Here is a 22,805-nt window from a genome sequence, read left to right on the forward strand (position 1 = left end):
TTGGGTACCACACGTTTTGTTTTATAATGCTGAGTAAACAATTTGTTAAATATTATAAATATTAATGTCTTACATAGTTCTGAGGAAGGAGTCATTCTAAAGCCATAAAGCCGTCGCTCACGCACCGTTACACTCGATATAATTAATGATGATGACTTTTAAGTAATTAGTTCAATATGTAATAAAAACGAAATTTATAGCATAAAATTGATAGAGATATAGTTTCGAAAGTTTTGTCGCAACTCGCAAGAAAGACACTTGAGCGCAATAAGGTAAGTAAAATGTTTTTTTTACTTCCTACAAAGTTATATAAGTAAACCTATATTATTATTACTTATTTGTTCAAAAGTAATTTCGTTTATTATATTCTTATAATAACTGAAAAGGAAAATGCTATTTCGGCTACCGTTAAAACTCAAGGGACGGTGGTCTCGACGAGGTCTCATAAAATACCACCAGTATATTTTTCATTTATACCATAAAAGTACAAGTTCGTATTGTGGATTATATTTTATACATGCAAGTATGAGTGTACGTAATTATTTTGTACGAAACTTTTTATCACATGACCTTAATAAAATAACTTTAAAATTTATACATTAATATGCTAAAATTATTTCAGTTGTAGTGGTATTAACAAGTATAAAAAGCGAGCGCCCACTTGGGTTGAGGCCAAGTGCATTGATTTTTGCTATTGCACGTTACATTTACGAATATTTACGTGAACTTATTTAATTTCAAAGGAATAATATATAGTTATGTTCAGTATGCGTTTTTTAAAATTTATTCAATTGTTGATAAAGTGTGATTAGGTTTGACACATCGTCAAAGCTATGATATGGTGTTCAAGTTAATGACCTAAAGAATGCCATTCCTCACCTGAATCTGCTACGACTGGTCCTAGAGGATCAAATCTTACGCGATGCTCTACCGCAGCTCTAGCGGCACAAACAAGATCTGAGAAGAATCTGTGTCTACGTAGAGCAAGCTCATCGCGGCCAACAGGAGTAGCGGGTGGTACCCTAGGACCTTCCATGTCACTGATGGATGCGTCCTTTTCGAAAACATCGTCATCATCCGAGCAAGAATCTTTTGTTGTTGCAGGAATTTCTGTACTACTTGTCGTAGATTTCAATATTCCCGTTGATTTACGTCTTGTGGGACGAATATCGACGTTAGTTCGGGCTAATTCCTGTTCAAGGTTAGCTAATTCCTGTAAAGTAGCAGCGTTTCGACTGCAATCCACAGAAAATCGCTTAAAGTCCAGTCTGGTTTTCTTATAATCAACGGAGAATCGCTTTTTCATTATTTCTGGCTTACGAAAAACATCATCTACGCTATCTTCATCAACTTCCTCTTCATCTTCTTCTACCTCCTCCGATTTTGGTTGGTCACACTCTTCATTGTTTTCGTTGTCTTTTACACATGCAGCTTCATCAGACGCCGTGTCAGGTTCCACGTCAGTATTTTTCATCTCGGTATCAAGTTTCGATGTATTCGAATCGATGTCAGTAAAATTACCAGGTTGACTTACTTTTTCAGATTTTTCTTGGGTATACAAATCTTTTTCGGATTTTTCTACACAATCATCAGCTTTAATGTCATTCAAGGAATCCATACTATTTGATTTTGATTTGTTTTTGTTACTCTTTTTGTTCGGTCGCGCACAGCAACTTTTGAACATAATTATTAGATAAGAAAATTATAACACCATTCGTGCTTTCGTGTTTAACATACAATAAACTTTTCAACAATCCAACTTCAATAATGAGAACCTTAATAAATAGTTTTATGTTAACATCTCTCAAATATTTGGGTTTCTTTTAATTCATTGCCGTCATTTACTTGTAAAGCATAATGAACTGCTGAAGGTGGTCGGCGGCCGGCCGAGCGCACGGCGGCGGGCGACTGGCGGCACTGACGCAGGGCGGATGCGCCGCCCGCCCGGCGCATCCTTAACCATCCGCTCCCCGCGCCCCAAGCTCTCAACGGCCCGCAAATCTTTGTGTACACACAGTGCATTAATATTTATGTCTCAGAATAATATTTGGGACACGTTATACAATTTATAAGCCGATTTAAGATTGAGAACAAACTTTGTGAAAACTCAATGAAAAACACGGCGGGCGATAATAAAATACGATTCGTATGATTTTATAAAGAAAAATAATAAACGCAACCAGACTCAAGTACGAAACGGTTCGCATAGACTTAAAGCTTCTATTTCAAAGCATATATCAAATTGCATGTATAATATGTTGAGATCAATACCTCACTTCAATTATTTGGTAAATTAATAAACTGGCCTTTATGTCTTAACACAATACAGTTAGTTAATAATGCCATCCTAAATGTTTGTTAAATCATTGAAATATCTCTAGAACATACAACATACCAGTATTAATACAATAACTTCTATAAAAATGCAATTTTTTTCGAGATCCTTATCAATATGTGTATGTAGATAAAATTGTTTTTACATATTATGTACAAACAATATCAATAATTTTATGTAATCAGAAATAATATGAGAAAATATTATTATTTTAAAACAGAATGTCAATTAATCTATACTAATATTATAAAGCTGAAGAGTTTGTTTGTTTGGACGCACTAATCTCAGGAACTACTGGTCCAATTTGAAAAATTCTTTCAGTGTTTGATAGCCTATTTATTGAAGAAGGCTAAAGGCTATATATGTACCAAGGGCGAAGCCGGGGCGGAGCGCTAATGATATTATAAAAGAAAATGTTATGATCAATAAAACGCTAAACAATAAGACTAACACTTCTTCAAAAGTTTCATTGTAATTAACTAGCTTTCAACTAGGCTTATATTTCAATAGTTTATGTGTTATTCCTAAGTTTGGCATATGAGTGTTTAGTATTTTTAATTTTCCATACACTTTTCCTACATAGTGATCAATTAAAAATATTTTTTAGTAAGATCTAAGCTATTTAGATATTTTTTAATTCCTGATTTTACTAAACTACAAAATGCACAAAATTTTATAAAATGTGCCCAAGTCTACATGCAGTTCTGAGGTAACAAAGTATATCTACTTCTACAAGGTTTATATTTTGTCTCATTATGATTATTCTCTAATCATTCTTCCACAATTGTCCGTTTACGAAAGGCTTCAAAAATTTTGCATGTAAATAGTATAGTAAGTATAAATGCATGTTAGTCAATTGAACAAATTTTATACCTACCACATTATAATAATAATAACAAAAATTCTTTATTATACACAAAGAAATTTACGAAAAAGAATGAAGCACAAGAGGTTGCAGTACATACTTACTTACAAAAAATGTTTCAGCAATTCTCAATCTCAAACTTTTAAAAAATTCTCAAAGTCAAACCAGAATATTAGATTATTAAATTCTTTATCAAAAACCCTCAAACATTTGTATTCATATTATATTGTACACATTGTATTCACTGTATGGCAATTCAGCTATCTATTTTCATTTTGCCACTCAATTACTCCGTGGGTTTTCAACCAATTCACATGATTCTTGCATTGAGTCCCATTTTAGAATTTTGTAAAAAGAATTATAATGTAAACACAAACAAAACAATCTATATGGTAAGATTCCATGTGTTAACCCAAATTATCTGATGTCAAGTTAAAATTACAATCAACTAGCTGTTTGCCCTGGGATATAAAAATATAATCCAGTGCACTACAACACAAGTTATGTGGACTGTAGACTAGTAGAATGCAGATCCCGGGATAACCGCCTACAACCTCACAAAATAATGTTTATGGAAGGGGTGAATCAATCAATATTGATATAACATATTTCCAAAACTACCTATTTTATGCATTTAATTAAAGATAATCGGCTTAAAATATAAGAAAACTGTTTGTGGAATTATACTTGTGAATTTAATGATATTCATTTTGAAAATTGATAATACTTTTGGAAGTTTGAAAATTAAATGTCTACTTCTTTGTATTTTTAGACATTTTTATCTGATCTTAAAATAAATCTAGAAAAATAGACCCGACATTAAAATTATAGAGTGAAACAGAATATTGTCTGTTAAGATAATATCTTGTACATTATTATTAATGTTTTATACCTTACCTTAATAGGTACCTGATGTTATCAACAATAAATTAAGCCCTTTATTGATTTATAAGGCATCCCCATCTAACATAATCAACGTAAGTAAAATTTTAATTACGCTAGACAAAATATTCACAATAGTATGATCTCCCGCAGTGAATAATTTAGCCTACATTCTAATTAAATTAGGTTGGATTATATAAACATAATAACAAGGTACCGTATGTATAGAAACTGAATAAAGCTACAGTTTTCTCCATTAATTAGCATAAAAACCCGGTTTCTGTGAAAAAAAAAATAGATACGGGCGTAATAGTCTACGATAAATATATACGGACATGGTACATGACAGAATGATTTGTATCACTTACCGGTGAATTTTTATCACTGTATTCACAAAACTAATCTACAGATTTGATATTACTGTTCATAAATGCAAAAAATGTATAAAAATCAGTCTTGTTTAAAGTTTAGTAGGTTAGCTCATAGCTGTCGGCTGTCATCGTATAGCGTCAAGCCATCACCCTGTCAAACAATGTGTCTAAATTTCTTTTATTTTAACTGTTTTAAGATACTATACTTTTGGAACCTTTTAGAAGTGCTTCGATTTTGCATTTTACCCGGTACCTTTGTTTTTGTACATTGCTTTACCCACACCTTTATTCACGGTAAAAACATCTTTGACGCGTAAATAGAATACTTATGTGGGAATTTTTATTGTATGTGGTAGTCGAGCACGCCTATGCCTCTCCAAATGTTCATGGGCGGTGGTAGCGCTTACCATCAGGCGTCTCACCAGCTCCATAGCCGACTGTAACATAAAAAAAATACATATAATATTTAAGAAACTTCCACACAAGTAAGACTGTCAAGTGGTGCCCAGAGGAAGATCACCCCTTGGTCTATCCGAATCATCCCAATGCATGTTCAATGATTTTTCGTATTATAATACATCTTTTTTGTGACTTATTCAACAGTTGCAAGACCCATTGTAAACTCTGCCTAATACACGCGTAGGCAGTAGGGTTATCAGATGAATTTTGAGAATTATTTTGAGTCAATTAACGGATGGAAATTATTTCCGAGCTATGCATTTCTTTTCCACAATGGCTTATTTTCTTTTTATAACGATAAAAGATAAAAATAAAACAACATATTATAAAAAATCTTTTTATTACCACATCCATATCAAACCTACCTGCTATAAGCACAAAAGCTACGAAGCCCACCACATCAAAACTATGATATAATATGTGCTGATTATGCTGCATTAAAGGCACAAGTATATTGTTCAATAGCCCAGTGCTCTTGGTGACTTAAAATACTTTGTTTCAAAATATATTCAAATAGTGTATCACGCATAATTCACATAATAGGCACATAATCTTTGGATATACAACACTGTATAAACTATTGATAAAATTTTTAACTGATAACAATCTATTTTTATTAAATTTATATTACTAACAAAAATTTTTACAAAATATTTCATAAATATATAACTTTTTTTCTAATTTTTATGTAGTAAATGTAACATTATTTTAACCAATTATGTTTATTTTTATTATTTATATATATTACTGAATACGCCATTACTATTTGGTCTTCTTACTAATAATCTTATAACTTATCACAAAACCATATCCACTAGAAAAATTTACTGGAATTATAAATTTAAATCAACAGCCACGATTTATATAAATAGCAACATGTTCTTGATCACAACACTCAGAATTGGACCTATTAGCTAAAACAAGATTATTAGCAACAAAATACAGCTATTCTAATGAGGCTGTGCCACAAATTAAGAAGTATGATAATTTTTTTATCATTGTTTGTGAATTTCAACTTTTTTTAAGATGATTAAATTTATGTTCTTATTCGCTCAGATGGGTTGAGTCTTGAGACCTCTAGACAATAATAACCGTACTCTATACCTTAGAAACACTTTTAAAAGAATTTAAAATATACACATTACTCTTCGGCTCACTTTTTGTTAGAATCCTTATTTAATTTTATATAAAACAAATAACTTAATTTAAAAAAAAAAGCAAATTGAACTATAACCTTGTAATATTATCGTCATTCACGACCGGGCTCTCCTAGCGAGAGTACGTCTCGCTTTGCGTCGCAACCGCTCGAGTTTCATGTAAACATATTCCTACGATTATACGCGCGTTTAACACATATTGAGCCATTTTTCATTAATTTTTATAAATAATACGATTTCCGAGGACTCATTTACAGATGTGGTGATTACCAAATATATGAATCGGACTTTTGAAACCTTGTCACATATTTTGAAGAGCTTATGCTGTTTTAAAATATCTTTTTAGAAACATTATCACATAATGAGACGTGTTTTATTATATTATGTAACAAAACGCGTTCCAAAATTTTACTTATTAATTTCATATAAAATTTGAAACTTAGAATAATATCTTATAAAGAATTAAAAATTTTAAAGCGATCAGTTCGATCTTCACGCGTTTGCGCATGTTACTGTGTAAATATTGCACAAAAAAAAAAAAATATACTAAACTCGAGCAAGTGAATAAGCAGCACAGCGTCTTATGTCTTATAGTATGACCAGTGATACAAGAATGTAAAAAAAAAATGTTAAACAAAACAGAAAACACCAGCAAGAAAATCTAACTTAATATAAACAGGAAATAAAATTATTGAAAATGTATTGACATATAATAATTATAATTATTAATTTATTACTAGTAAGATTGTGTACGCTTTACATCTTCTCTCGTTGCTTTATTTAGTTTTCATGTTTATTATACAATTATAAATACTCTTATTCTAATTTCTAATCCTAGTATGTACTACCAAAAACTGTCACAATTACAAACAATGTGAATATATTCCCAGACAGTTGAATTTTTTATTATTTTATTAATTTAGAAAAAATCTTTACTCCATGCAGATTAAACTCATTTGCACAAGAGTGTTTCATAAAGTTATTTATTCTAAGAATAGTTAGTCCTATACACATTTGTGTAATAATAATAATAAGTGTTTATAGCCGTTTAGTTTGGTCATAAGATGTAATATCGGGCTCAAATTGATATTGCTTCAGAATGCAGAAATCTTGGAAAGCATCAATAAAAATTATATTGTATTTCTATGGAAAAAGCTTTAAAACAACAATACAGAATATTTTCTCATTGGCAATGTCTACATAAGAACTTTATTATTTTTCTATGCATACATGAGTTACAAAAAAAAAAAAATAACATTATTACGTAGTTTCAAGAAAACGATATCATATGTGCGTATAAGTTAAATACCCATTTAGTTATGGTAAAAAATTACAAAATGTATGTTTATCCTCCTGTTTCAAGCAAACATAATAAAGCAAATCTATAAGTTTACAAGTAAGAGATTTTATGATAACTTTACGACGAGCATAAAAAAGTCTGGAAACCATAATTAATTGCGACGTAATCTACCGTTCTTAATAAATAAAAGGAAAGTTTTTTATGTGGTTGTTCTGTGGCTATTTATAGTGGGAATAAAAGAATAGACAAGGTAGAGTAAGGAAAACTCCCCCCCACCCCTAATTACAAATCGAAGGACAGTACTATGCTACTGCATGACACTGATCTTATTTGGTGAATGCCGAATAGTTCTAGATTCCCGCACTAAAAATTTGCTAAACATGTTAGCCTGATATACAACGCACATGATTCAAATACAACATCAGTAAGCGATTAATATTTTCTTATCTAATACAAGCAAATATTATACAACTGAATTTCATTGTATGTACAATAATGATCTTTCATACAGGTGTGGTGAATGCCAAATATATGAATCGGACGATTTAGCTTATGACATATTTTGAGTGTATTACGCTATTTTTCATATCTTTTTATAAGACAGTATAAAACAGTATGTTTATATTATTTGTTACAAATATTGATAACAATTTTATCGTTATGAATATTTCATCTTTACCATTTGAATGGGTAGGTGTGACAACTAAAAACTAACTACATTACATGAATAAGATTTTCTTTGATATAAAATTTTGAGCAAGATGGTAACATACATTCCATATTTCAAACACATTATATGAAAATTGTTCTCTAAGTTAGTTATCTTATTTATATAAAAGATTAATTTTCTTAACTAAAAACGTAAATGCCATGAAGTCATTTGTTTTATTACCTACTCTATTACTACTATATTTCTGTCTGTAATCAATAAAATAGAAGATACATCTATCTATACTAATAACATAAATCTGAAAAGTTTGCTTGTTTCAACACGCTCATCTCAGGAACTACACTACTGGACCGATTTCAAAAATTATTTCGCCGTTGGACATATTACACGTGATCTCTGAATGCTACATATGTACCACGGGCAAAGCCGGGGCGGACCGCAGGTGTTATTAAATAAGATAAAATTTTCAAAACACATTTACAATTTTTTATTGCCCCACAACATATAAACTTAGGCAAAAGTTAAATATCCGATTAACAATTAAAAATTGTGACCTTTATATCAATACAGTGCACTTAAAAGTTTATCATATGTCTATAAATTATATTTTATGTTCTAATACCTGAATACTGCGGCGTCACTCAAGTGGTATCCGGAAGCAGTTAGTTAATATATAACCTATGTTCCGCGTCTATAATATTAGTACGATAAATCTGTCTAATATTATAACTCTACACTTGAATTCATAATGAAATTAAAAAGTATAAATTGATAATAGAAATAATATATAACTGTTGGTATATACACCATAGAATCTTATTCACTAGTAATATTGCCATACCAAATATTTCGGATAAACAAAATGTTAAAAATATAAATTCAGCCGTAACATTTTCAGAAAATAATAGGCTGTATATTTCTTTTATACGGTAAAAATATTTTCGATTGACGTATGGTATACAATATTGTAATACCGAGAATAATGTTATTATGTCTTCCAGATAATTTCAGAATAATTCACCAATCGGTGCGTTTTGAAGCCACAAATCGTGTATGAAGTTGTAGAGATCGTCGCTTACTGCGACCTGCGAAAACAAATTATTGTTTAAATACAAAATACAAAAATCCCGTGAAATCAATTAATTGGTTCTTTTTTAATCGTCAGCTGGTTGATATATCATACAAAAACACACTATGAACTTGAGAAATTATAATGAAATTGAAATCACAATCAAACCAAATAAAAATTTAAGAAATACACATTATTGTTTATTTATTTTTTAAGTAAACATTTTTGTTAAATTATACTTAAATAAAAATATGATAAACGTAAAAATAACTGTATAAATAAAGTAACCTTGTATGGCGTGGGGTTCAAATTCCTTTTAATGTCCTGCCTCAGAGTCTTGAGGGAGCACTGCACCCGCTCTCGCACCTCAGACAGCGGTTTTGGCGGGTACGTGATTTGACCATCTTTCCAATACACCTGAAAGTATAATTACTAACTAGACGCTTTACTCGGCTCCGCCCGGATACCAAGATTCCTGTTTTATCCCAAGGGAAAATTTAATTAGGTTAAAAAGTTTTCTATCACCCAAGTCAGCTCATACCCTGTCTGCATACCAAATTTCATCATAAATAAATAAATAAATAAATAATCCGTTCAGTAGTTTTAGCATATTTGACGGACAAACATTAAAACAAACAAACTTTTACATGTATAATATTAGTGTGAAGTGTGATTAGTCTATATATATGTATGAACCACCAACTTCACATGGCCTTTATTTCTTACTTGTTAAAGATGGTTTGTTTCTGTAAATACAAGTTATTAATAAATGATACTGATACTGATAATGATACTAATAAAATATTTATTAGTTTCTAGTCAAAAGTTTATACATAATTTCATAAATAAAAATTGTACGTACGTTTAAGTAAAACAACTGAATACACCCACACAAAAAGTTAGACAAAATTAAAACAGGACAATAATATACAAATAATTTTAAACGTAATAACATTAAATTGCTTCTAACATTTTTAGTTTATGTTGCATTGGATGTTAATATATAAACAATGTAAAAATCGTTACGGAAACGGAGGGACTACTTTATAAATAGACAAGTGTAAGTTCTGGATATGTATATCAAAACACAATTAAATGGTATAATTAAAAAATAACATGAAACTATATAGAACAAAACCAGTGCATCTTGTATTTGGAATGATAGAGTAAAAGTTAAAAATTATGGTAGGCTCTTGAATCTTCCAGGTAAATAAAATGTAAGTGGTAGATCGCACATGTAGGTTATGTATGGTAAAACTACTTTTAAATCAAACCAATTCAAGACGTTCGAAAAATCTATTTTCGTTTGACAACTACCTTGTAAAGATGTTCCACTTTGCTAGGAATAACATACGCCCTCTTCGATTCTTGGAAGGGATGTCTACAGAGCACTTTTTGTCCCACCTCAGGCGCGGGTTCAGACGAACGCTGTAGCAAGTCTATTAACGCATGTCCATCAGCACCAAATAACCGATATGCCTGGAAAATATAATCAATATCATGAGAAAAAACAATTATTTAATACTTAACATATGTACATAATAAATATAGAGATAATGATATAAATATTATATCATTATCTCTATATCTGAAAAATAACAACTTATTTGGTTTGAAACATGGCGAATATAGGTATACCACTAAAAAACAATATTAAATGTCTTATGTGATATAAAATCTTGATTTGTTAATAAAAACAGCTAGGCTATCAGAACTAGTAGTGAGCATGGAATGGTAGTAAAAGTCAAGCTTTTTTTAAATCAAAGAAAGCATAGCAACATAATCTTTATGCACTATTATAAGTTATGTTATGTTGTGTTTACATATTTATCTACAATGCCTTATCGTATTTCCATAACGTGCTCATTTAAATAATCTTCAAGTACGAGTCTCGGTGGAAAAATTACTGCATCGTAAAGTCAAGATAAGCATTCGCAAATAGGAAACGGATGATAAACATTAAAATCTGTATTAAGAAGGCAACATAAAACGAGTTTATCAATAATTAATTTATGTTATATAGGTCTATTGAGACGAAAGTGGTTCTTACACGACACATTGTTAATTTTTCAACCGACATCCCAATAACGAGGTTCTCTATTCGTGTGCATTTTTCTTATTGCATTTGTGATGTCTGTGTTGCTTTTCAATCTAATGATGTGATTCTTTTTTTGTTTTATAGGAAATTGGAGTGGTACCTCCCAAGGAACATGTGACCTTTTCTATAGATCATATATATAAAATCCCCGTTTCACAGTTTTAGATTCTTATGATTCTTATGAGATTTTGTATGCATATTGATGATTGATTGGCCAATATCTATTTTTCATACCCCTAAATGATAAGAGTAAGGCAGAACAGCGTGAGACGGGTTAGCAAATAAATATTAAAATTTATTTTAAAATAATTAAGCAACTGCGACTTTTAGGCGAGTGTGGAATGACCACAACATTGTGATAATGAACATTATTGAAGATATGAATTATATAAGTGATTAAATGTGAAGATGTATTAATATTATGTTGACGTCATGACCTTCAGTTATCTGTGTCGTATATATCATTATTAAATGCTAAGCCGGTACCGTCTAACGTTAATTTAGGTCACAAACAATTATAGTCTTTTAAAGAATATGACATTCGAAGCAAAACTAATATATACATTTACATTCTATTTATTTCTTAGGTACAGATGGATTTAGCCAGATAGTCCATCTCAATAAACAATGAAAAACTGAACAAAACACTGTCTCTTGAATTATATTATTATATATTTCTGTGTTTTGCCAATATAATAACTGTTTACCTAGGGTATTTTAAAATAATCAAAGCTATTAGTAGCAGATATAACCGATTGAATGAAGCCGCATATCGTCAATTTTGAGTGAAGGATTGATGAATTATGTTTTTGAAGACATCAGAATTAAACATTCCAAACCTACTTTTTATCAGACAATTAAAGAAGCATCTAGTGACAATAATTAGTTTTGTTTGATATAGTGCCAAATATTTCATAACCAAACTAACGGGAAATAACTCACTTTTATCGGATTCGAGAATGTATCCATAATGAAAAGTCATAACCAATTAGTATTAAATATCTAAAACCACCAACTGTGGTCTGCTATACTTAAATAATAATAATATGCAATATGCACCTCTTTATGCCCCGGAATTGTCACTTTGCCGACATCTTGACTGAGCTTGATACGCGGCTGTCCATTTATTTCCACCAACTTATAAACACAACCAAGAGCGGGTTGGCGTTGACATGTCACTGAAATTGAGAAGAAAAAAATGTTAATACAATTACAGAACTTTTTTATTATCTTCATTGGTTTACCAGCTTAGGGTCAATATACTCAATTACACAATAAAGGGGCAATATAACAAACATTTATAGGCATGCACATTAAAAATGTAAAAATTTGGAAGGTCTTAAATTAAAAATAGACACTTAAACCTAAATCTTAAACACTTTGAAAAGAGTTAAGAGTCAACAGTACGAAGGTTCTCTCACATTTTTTCTCTGTTTTGTATAGTTCTCTATCTTGTTTAACTATCGCTTCCTATATGTCCTTTTGTACTAATTTTCCATAATATCTGCAATGTCCTTAATGCTATTATCAATATGTATATCTCACCCAAGTGCGTTCCGATGCCAAAGCAGTCGATAGCATGCCCTTGCTCATGAAGGCTGAGTATCGTCTCTTCGTTAATATCATTAGAGGCCACAATCGTGAGTTTCGCGAACCACGGTAATTGGAACATTTCAGCGATTTGCTTGAAGGTGTCCCTCGCCAAAACGGACAAATACGCCAGATCACCGCTGTCTATGCGGATTCCCACGGCTCTGTAGCCACACTCGTTCAGCGCTAGTGCCACTGCGCTAAAGTTTAGCAACCCGCTCCTATGGGACAATACTTGTGTCTTAGATTGACTGATATGATAAATGAAGTGCTATTTAGTGTGGATTTAGATAGACTACTGTTTGGAATTTGATGTTGTATTGAAATTATTTACATATATATGAGAGAGAAAGTAAGATGTAATAGATGATATGAAAATCGTTAATTAAAAATTAGTTTACAAATAATAGGTTTAACTCACAAAACAATTTGCTATTGACATACTTATTTTAGTATTATGTGTAATAATAATAATAATTTAGTGTTTAAACATTGAGTTAACAAGTTAAAAATTAAAGGACGCAGAGGTTTTATATGAAATCCTACTAGAAAAAAAAAAATTGTTAGTTAGATTGCTGCTATATTAATAGTAGAATGTTACTGGTTCATACTCGTTTGATGTAGATATGTATTCATTATGAACAATTGCGAGCTAGATAACTCAACTTGTGTAAATTAAATAAAAAGCAATAAACTTTCAATCATAAAATGTTAAGCGGGCGTGCCGCCATTATCTCTTCATTATTGATAATGCTCTGATAGTTCTGTTTACGTTGCAATACCTTACAAAGTAGCAAGCGTAAGATCTTTATTAAAGAAATTATGTCATATCGTCAACTGAGTGTATTCCACAAATACTAAATTGGGTTCAATAAAAGTGCTGCCATTGAACGAATTAGTTCATAAGGTTATGTATACTTTATGTGGAAAAGATAAGGATTCATATCTTAAAACTACGAGGTATTAAGCGTTAATATAAAAGCAGTATGAACAATGCGTTTTTTATATCTATTATGGTTGATAAGATAATTTTGTATAATTAGAAACATAAACTAAATTCGGCTTTTCAATTTTCCTCATAATAAGAAAGCGTATGATTTTTGAAAATAATCATAGATAACTTTATTAAGGTTATTGGTCATATTAGGTGCCTCAAACTTATTATCGTATTTTATATTTCATAATAACATATCATTACGTCATAGTCTATGATATTGTGTGCGCTAACAATGTAGAAGAGAAAAAAAAATTGTTAATATTTCACATGCAAATGAGTCATTCAATATAATACTGACCCGCTTTTTGGTTTTCCGACATAATGAACAATAGATAATAAACGACAATCGTCAAGCTTGCTTATAGCTTAAAAAAAGGTGTTTAATTCATGTTACGAACATGTTAATATCATAGTACAAATAGGAAGTCAAAAATTTGCATTAAGCAGTTTAAGTAAAGTTAAATAAAATAGTTTTTTTTATGACAAATTTCTTTGATGTCTTACTACTAATCACACGATGATTAAATAATCATACAACTTTGATCTTCATTCATCATGAAACATTACATATATATAATTGTTTAATTTGCAATTAACGATAATTGTTCTCATCATTAAGAATTGGTAAACCTAAACATTTCTTTAAGAAAATTTTGTGGATTCGTTGATAATAAAGCAACACTTTAAATGTATGCATTAGAAATCAGTATTACACGGAATGCAATTAGGGTGAAATTGAAAAATAAATAATGAAATGTGCAATCCCTATACAATGCAACTGTGCCCAATGATCCGTCGTCCCTACAACATTACATTAGGACAATACGCCACACTGAAGCAAAATGAAGAGTCCGCACGGACTTGTGCCCATTTATATACATCTAGACATCGTGAAGCGCCGTCTGTGCGCACTTCACCGACGCTAGCTAATTGCGATAAACCCACAAATCGTGTGCCGTATCTGAAATGTCTCATGCCCTCAATGAATGTATGAAGTGACGCAGCGAAGTCTGTTCGAGCTCGGCCCTTAACTAACGGATGAGATGACACCGTCGGCGTTCTCCATTTACCTCAGTGTGCGTTCGACCGGGCTAGATCCTTTACTAGGGTTAGCGGGCGTCACGACTCGACCATTGGTCCCACAGTTGGCATTGTGGCCGGGGGGGGCGTTCGGGCGGGCGCGTGAGCCGTTAAGGTACCTCTTCACATCGTACGTATCGACGAGCGCGAGGAAGCCGGTGGGGAACGCTATGGCGTAGGATATGAGGGCGGCGAGTTCGCCGTCGCTCGCCTGCTCCGCGAGGATGGGCGCGAGGCGCCGGCGCCACTGCAGCGCGAGCTGGCGCAGGTCGCACGGCGCCCGCGTGTCCGCGTGCCGCAGCGTCACGCGCTGGATGTCCTCCAGCGAGCTGAACGACGTCACGTACGAGTGCGCGTGCGTGCCCTTTACGGGGATGTTGAACATCTTTCCCGCTAGCACGTTGCTCGTCCCGTCGAAGCCGCCTGGAAACCAATAGACCAACTGTAATCAACGATAACTGTTCCATCGTACAATCCACAATATTATATTTTAAGTCTATTTTGGATCTGCAAACTGTCTGATTTATGCATTAAGCTAGTTTGTACTTTGTATGATTAAATATAATTCAATTATTGACATACATAGTATACGCCACTGGGCGTATTTTTGTCTTGTATAATTTCGCAATTCGTGAAAGAGAGATAATTCTTCTCGTTAGATCTTTAATCAAATCTTAGAAAATTCATGTGAATATTCAAAACATCATTTAAATATTTCACCGAAAGAAATATGAATAGCAATGAAAACTATGTACATTATTATACGTTTTTATCGTCACTAAAGGCAGACAAAACTCATGATAAGTATTCCAAATGGGTCATATTCAAAGTCAAGGATTGCGCTTGCATGATTGGAACAAATTAAAGAAACTTCTATTCGTTATTCGAAACTTTTATGAATGGATAACTCATTCGATCGCGGTATAGAAGTTATGGCGAGCCCGTGCCAGGCACCACGCGATTTAGTTTCACAGCAACATAAGCCGCAGGTAAACGCTAATATAATCAATAATACGGACAAGATTATTTCTTTTATATCATGACTCATTCCATCACCTCAGTTAACCTTTCGGTGACTATAAAACTTAATTAAATGATGATCTTATCGTAAACGTACGTCATTATAGTACACTCACCTATGTATGAATATTTAGATGCTGATAAACCCCCATCGGGGCCTTGGGCTCTCCTTAAGCCAAATTCGAGTAAAGATATATTCTTTCCAGCGAACATTCTATATCGCGCTGCATTTGTTGCCATTAAACTAAAAAAAAGTTATTTCCCTTTAGTACCTAATTAAAAAACGGTTAGTGCACGATAATTTCTAGTAACACATTTCTTAATTGATACTGCGAAGATTTGTGGTAATAATGTTTTAAATTCTTGGATTTCGGCATGATTATGTTGAGGTCAGTCGGTCAAACTATGATAAGTAAATGATTTCAAGCATATTGCTGTCGTGGAAAAACAAAGTTAACATCAACATGTGGTATTAAAAATTTAATATACATTGCAATCAAGTTGGTTAGTCAAGCCTATCTGATAAGCATTATCTACCTAAACACGAATAGCTCAGCCTATTGCTATATAATTTATATCTAAAGCTTAAATATTTATTCATATCTATATAGTAGTTTCATAGGATTTACATACTCCGTTTTTTCAGCAACATTGTATTTGTTATCTTCCACAATGTTTGTTTAACTGAATTACTTAAGACGTTTTTTTTTGATATACAATAGTAATGATAATAGCCCACCCGGCAAAATTTCGGCCACGGGTAGTAGAGATAGGAGACTAGCTCAACTCTAAAGACATTTCATACTACAAACTCCTGCTGTTTTCCTGGTCATCATTAATAACTCTTTGTTAAAGAACCGGACGTTTTAAATTTGAAGCAGGTGAATTTTAATTTTTTTTTTCATATACAATACTTTCCTTTCTCGTTTTGAACTTCGCTTATTTAATGGAGGAGCCTTTTGAAATCAAAACTTACCTACTTTTTTTTTTTTGAGTGGGATAATTTACCGATATACCTACCTACCCTAACCCTATAACAGTTTTCTTTATTGGTACGGATGAAAGTTTTCACCTTGGAGCACAAACTAACGATTACGCTTATAAGGCGAATTTCACAAATTCTGAATGAATGAAATCTGTGTTTGCGTTCCAGGGCGCCATTTGAACGATGTTTGAAAAACTAAAAGTGCATTGTCCACTAATTTTCACTAGAGAAACAATGTAGCATCACCATCATAATCATCAGTCCATATATGTTCCCACTGCTGGGACACAGGAATCCTATAAGGGTTAAGGCCATAATCCACCACGCTGGACAAGTGCGGGTTGGGAGACATGTCACATGTCGTCGAACTATTGAGTCTTGGACATGCCGGTTTGCTCACGATGTTTTCCTTCACCGCTTTAAGCAGTGGTGATGTTATCCACATGTGCAGATGAATTGAAAAATCAATTTATTTCCTGCACGCTCGCCCTGTCCTCAAACTACGACTTATCGATTTTGACGTCCGAGGTTCTCACCACTGAGCCACCAGCGCTTCTATGTATGTATATATATATATATATATATATATACTAGCGTTAATTTCCAATAAAGTCCCATTTCGATTTACGAGGTTAGACATAATATTAATAGTTAAAAAAACATTTTACGAAAAAATTAATTCATTTCTAGTAAAAAAAAGTGACGTATGTTTTAACAATTATTCTTCATTGTAGATAAACAAACTAATATTGTCGAAAAGTGGAGTGAAGTAACTTATCATTATGTATTTATTTTAAGGTTTTGTTGAAATGCGATGTAAAATGTAATGAAGACAAAACGAATGTTGTTTTAGTGGCTTACCTTGCAAAATTAACCAGGGTCAATAAGGTCGTCTCTAATAACTGGGCGATAATCAAAGGTCCTTCTACTCGTAGTAACGGAACTCTGAAATTAATATCATATGAAAATAATAACTCGTGGCTTTAGTAAGTTAAAATTTTTTTTCGTGAAGGATACAGAAAAAAAAGATTATTCGTCGCACACACTTGTTTGTGTTACCTATAATCTCTCTCTAAATACTTAACAAAGGAAGGGTCCCACACTAAACTTTGGAAAATTATGCAGTTCAGACTAGTAGACTCTAGTAAAAAACGTTTCATCTAAAAATACCCATAAATATATATGCGAAAGTGTGACAGTTTGTTTGTTTGTTTGACTTTTACATCGTAACTGAGCTTTTGAGATTTTAAGGTATTATTTTGTGTAATGTAAGTTTTGAGGAGGTGAGTGAGATATAAGCTAGTTTTGCAGGGGTCTCAATATCTCATTCACATGGAAATTTTCTTGTACGAAGCGGGCTAAGCCGCGTGCGGAATGCTAGTAACCTATATTTTGCTTCGAAATAAAATATTTAATTGGAAAGTGCAAATGAAAAGCCTTGAGACTTCTAAATGGGGCGTTGTCTATAATCCATACAACAGTACTATAAAATCTTGAAGTTACGCTAGATGTAGGATGAGTAAGTAAAACCTACCAAAGTATAACATGCTATATGAGGCCTTATGTCTATGTGCTCATAAACGAAAGCCTCCCTTTGTTATAAATGTAATTATTACACTCTCATATTATCTTACAGCTTCGATAGCTATCAGCATCTAATATCAAAATTAACTTGCCAGTTAATTAGTGAGTTTTGAGCAATACCTACATCATTTTTGAACATGTAGTTTTGATAATGGATTACAAAGATCGATTGATATAAAAGATTTTAATAAAAAACGATATAGGAAACAAACGAAGACAGTGACACGGAAGCTCATAGTAATTTTGTAACATTTACATATTAATGAAAGGAATAATAGCCTGAGAAGTTGGCAATGGTTTGTGCGTAATTGTGTATATACGTTTGTAATTTGTTCATACGATGTAGTACAGCGATACTCGATAGACAACTGACTGTGTACGTCGACATGCCATGCATTACAACGTGTTATTTTCATTGCATGACGAGATCATCGACGCTGCATCTAATTCAATACGTTTATTTTTATTGATGCAATGAAATTCAATTCGCAATACATCATAATATACGACAACTGATAATGTGGTCGTTTACATGAAAAAAAAAATTATGCTTTGTATACCATATTGAATACTAATATTGGTGAAGTAAAGCAAATGCTTTCTTAAATCATTTATCTGTTTGTTATGACTTCATGACTAATGCACCGATGTAATATGGTATTAAATGTTATTGTATCATTAGCAAAGATGGAACCTTACGAATTAATATAGGCTTATTTAAGCCGTGTAAAAACTCGTTGTAAATGGTCGTCTCTACATCGCAGCGACACCAATTCCTAAACGATCTGCCTGTCAAGTCTGCAGAATCAAGCTTGCTTAAAAAGGCTTAATGTTCTTGAAGACGCTTAGTCTTTCTTACTACTTAGTATTTGGCGATGTCAACACAATGTCGCTCACCTGTTTTACGTGCTTGCGACACTAACATTTCCGCGAGAGCATGTTCCCTCCCCTCTAACTAGATTCGTCGCCGGATTCATTTTTCATACGATTTTAAAACACGCACTCAGTGTATTCGAATATTCACTACTGTCTATTCACTTTAGGGTTCACTTTTAATCACCGGGATCACCAATATCGGGGCTTTAGGATAGTTGCGGGCGCAACACAAGAAAGTAAAGTACATACTGACATTGTATTAATTAATCATTCACATACTTATCATAACGTAATGGCCTACGATGCGACAAACTTGCGATACGACAAATCCAAGACATCTCTAGGTGTAATGTATAAATGCAATGTTGCATATATCGAGAACTGCCGTCTATACAAGACAGGTCAGGTGACATGCTTGTATTAGTTATAGATCATATATCAATAAAACTGTTGTTAAACATATTACGAAGCGAAACCTCAGCGGATATCATTATTGCAGTAAATAATATTGTTTGATATATGACATGCATTTGTTCACAATTTATTTTCGAAGGGAGATCCCGAGCATTACAATAAGGTATGACAACATTATATCTACTACAAAGGTGACGCATATTCATTTACTTTAAAAATTAAAATTTTCTCATCTTCGTATTTTCGAATTTTTCAAAAATGTAATTTTAGAATTAAGGAAATGAGAATAATTAAATTGAAAATTAAATTAAAAAAAAGACAACCTTAGCTTTAAACATTATAACTGGTAATATGTGTGACCTCATTCAAAGAATTTTAACTACATACATAATTAAGACATAATAAATTGCATTACTTAAATTGAAAAAACAAAATTCCATATGAGACTCCCTTAGTTAGCATTTTTGGTATGGTGCTCTTGGACAGTTTTTAATAACATATACACTTATGTATATATATATATATATATATATATATATATATATATATATATATATATATATATATATATCCTACCAATATTTTAAATGCGAGGTTTGTAAGGATGTGTGTGTGTGTTTGTTGCTCTTTCACGCAAAAACTACAGGACCAATTGCAATGAAATTTGGTACGTAGACAGCTGGACAACTGGAGTAACATATAGGCAACTTTTTATTCTGATAAAAATGGGATTACAAGGGTGAAACCGCGGGGCGCAGCTAGTATATTATATTATTATTTGCTTCTCTGTATATTTGTTGCATTTAATATTATGCAGTTTGCTGCATTACTCAGACAAATCTACACTAGACAGAAGTCAAGTCAAACACATATTCGAAAAAATTCTTGAAATGCTCCTGAAATATATTTACAAAGTTTGCAATAGTTATTTTAAATTAATGAAAATTTTGTGTAAAAAAGTATTTATTTTACCTTGGGAAAACCACGGAGCCTTCTTCAATTGCACTCAATTTGATATCCTTACAAGTTAAATCTTTAAGGTAATCGAAAAATTCACATTCAATTGTGGAAGGTAGAGTTTGTCTTAAATAGTCAATATCTAGAAAAAATATGACAGGTTACAAAACATTTGCTAAAGTAGATACATACTTTTAATAATAGCCACATATTGGAAGTTAGTAACATACACTTATTATAATTAATTAGTTAATATTTTTATGATATTGTTATTCATTATTACATATATTATTAATATGTTCAAACTCAATAAAATAACACTTACCACTATCTGAGTAATTAAAATTTTGTAAAAACTTCAAACATTCTTCAAGTCCAGCAAATATAGTAAATTCGCCTTGAAATGGATTTGTACGGAAAAATAAATCAAATACTGCTACATCATTAACTTTACCAGATTTCCAATAGGCATATGCCATTGTGATTTGATATAAATCTGAAAACAAAAGAATTAATATTTTTTATTCCAATGACAGAGATTAATTTCTATAAGTTTTATTTAAAAGTAAATCATACTTCTGTTGTTTTAAGTCAATATATAACTTACCAATGTGATTATAATAAATATAAAAGAAAAATAGACAATGCATTATTGGTTAATTTATTTTCCAGGATAAGATAATAGATGTTAATAAAATATAACTAGAATTAAACCTCAATAAAAATATTGGTATCTCGAACTGAGTAAATGAAGGAAGCCTTAATTATTCAAAACAAGAACACGATTTATTTAAGTTAAAACTTACTATACCTGTAAGTAAAGGTTGAACAACTCCGTTTTGTCTTGCCATCGTTTTATCATAACAAAATTGTCTACTAGACATCTTCGTTAAAAGTAAGATTCAATATAACGTACGGTAGGTCGTCAAAGGCGTGAGAAATGAATGATATCTGTCGGGCGACTAATAAAAGAAACAATTTCATCGTGATCAAACGACCTAGACTTATCAGCGCGCCAAACACTGTTTGATTTGACGGAACTTTACGCAAGCGCAGTGCTAAGTTTCAGAAATTGAAACTTATAATAATTTCACAATGTGACGTTGGTATTTAATGATCCAAAGGCAGAATAATATTTATGCGGACAATTATTTTAAATATCAGTGTCATTCTAATAATTATTAAAATCGTTCAATTTTCATTAAATTTCCTGTTGACTTTTGACATAAAATTTTGTCAACGCTGTCAAGTGTCAACCGCGATTGATTATTTTGACATACTTTAATGTCATTCATTTTGGCAACTCACATTCGTTCTAAAATTCGTAAAACAAAAGATCATACATTATAAAAGAAATTAAACAAATTAAATAATTTAAATAAAAGTGAAAAATAAATCCACTCATAAATTTTAGTCGGTAGCAACCAAGCCAAGTAAGCAGCAGTGTGATACTGTGTAGTAAGGAGAAGGAGGAGTTATCCATCTATTATCTACTACCATTAGACATGACTGACAGACGTGGCAGTTTAATATTTACACGATGATAATAGCTGAGAGTATTGTAGCTCGGCTGTATCTAATAAGAAGTTTCGAACGAAGTTACTGTATTGTTACGGTGGGGCCACACTATTGCGATAACCCGAGGATTTGCGTTTCATTTGCTTTTATCATGATAATGCGAACACGAATCTTCGCTTTCAAGTCTGGCCGTAGCATTAGATAATATGGTGTAATGTGGATAATGTGCCGATGAATTGAAAAAACATTTTATATCTTGCACACTCTTTTGGTCTCGAAGTCCTGAATTTTTGCATTAAGTTCAAAGATCACTTAGACAGTAACCAGACACATACCCATACCCGCGAAAGATTACACGGCGTGAAAGAAGTCCCGTAGAGGCACGTTGAGGCAACTCGTGTCCTTTTCCTACAATAAAGCCGACCTGTCAAATTTAATTCGCAACTTCGCCGTGGGACTCCATTCGTGACACATTTCGTTTATACATGCATATTTGTAATTATCTGTGGCCCGCGAATCCAGCAATCTAATTTGAATTTTTGTAATTCGAATGTTAATGATAAAACGAAAATCTCATT

General features: G+C 32.1%; 2 protein-coding genes across 5 annotated transcripts in view; both read right to left on the minus strand.

Moving 5' to 3' along the window:
* The window catches only part of LOC119829310 (adenylyl cyclase-associated protein 1), a 28,057-nt gene extending 23,459 nt beyond the window's left edge, over positions 1 to 4,598 (minus strand). The window contains exon 1 of one of the 3 annotated variants that reach the window (XM_038351778.1): positions 4,451 to 4,598. Coding sequence is in view for 2 of the 3 variants with exons in the window: in XM_038351776.1 (XP_038207704.1) it covers positions 880 to 1,306 (427 nt within the window). In the remaining variant the exon portion in view is untranslated. Of the gene's footprint in view, positions 1 to 879; positions 1,452 to 4,450 lie in introns of those variants that run through there. The other 2 variants (XM_038351776.1, XM_038351775.1) reach the window with 2 other exon arrangements.
* Positions 4,599 to 5,239: 641 nt separating this feature from the next.
* LOC119829584 (nicotinate phosphoribosyltransferase) lies at positions 5,240 to 21,924 on the minus strand. 2 transcript variants are annotated; one of them, XM_038352162.1, is made up of 11 exons: positions 21,521 to 21,924; positions 21,035 to 21,205; positions 20,725 to 20,851; positions 17,740 to 17,823; positions 16,010 to 16,137; positions 14,864 to 15,296; positions 12,752 to 13,017; positions 12,266 to 12,384; positions 10,426 to 10,587; positions 9,397 to 9,525; positions 5,240 to 9,124 (listed from the first exon to the last, which is right to left on the minus strand). In XM_038352162.1, the coding sequence occupies exons 1-11, from the start codon at positions 21,591 to 21,593 to the stop codon at positions 9,047 to 9,049; spliced, it is 1,770 nt and encodes a 589-aa protein (XP_038208090.1). In that variant the 5' UTR covers positions 21,594 to 21,924; the 3' UTR covers positions 5,240 to 9,046. The 2 variants fall into 2 exon arrangements, with proteins under 2 accessions (XP_038208090.1, XP_038208091.1); XM_038352163.1 differs by having other exon boundaries at positions 14,993 to 15,296; positions 21,521 to 21,920.
* Between the last annotated feature and the right edge of the window lie 881 nt (positions 21,925 to 22,805).

This window comes from Zerene cesonia, chromosome 10, assembly GCF_012273895.1.
Source record: "Zerene cesonia ecotype Mississippi chromosome 10, Zerene_cesonia_1.1, whole genome shotgun sequence".
NCBI lineage: Eukaryota > Metazoa > Arthropoda > Insecta > Lepidoptera > Pieridae > Zerene > Zerene cesonia.

What these genes read in the sequence shown, in the direction of transcription:
- LOC119829584 (XM_038352162.1), bottom strand. Translation starts at nt 21,593, where the DNA reads ATGTCTAGTAGACAATTTTGTTATGATAAAACGATGGCAAGACAAAAC. An exon ending in TGTTCAACCTTTACTTACAG is followed by an intron (nt 21,206 to 21,520) that starts GTATAGTAAGTT and finishes TTTTGTTTTCAG; the next exon opens with ATTTATATCAAATCACAATG. An exon ending in TTTTAATTACTCAGATAGTG is followed by an intron (nt 20,852 to 21,034) that starts GTAAGTGTTATT and finishes TATTTTTTCTAG; the next exon opens with ATATTGACTATTTAAGACAA.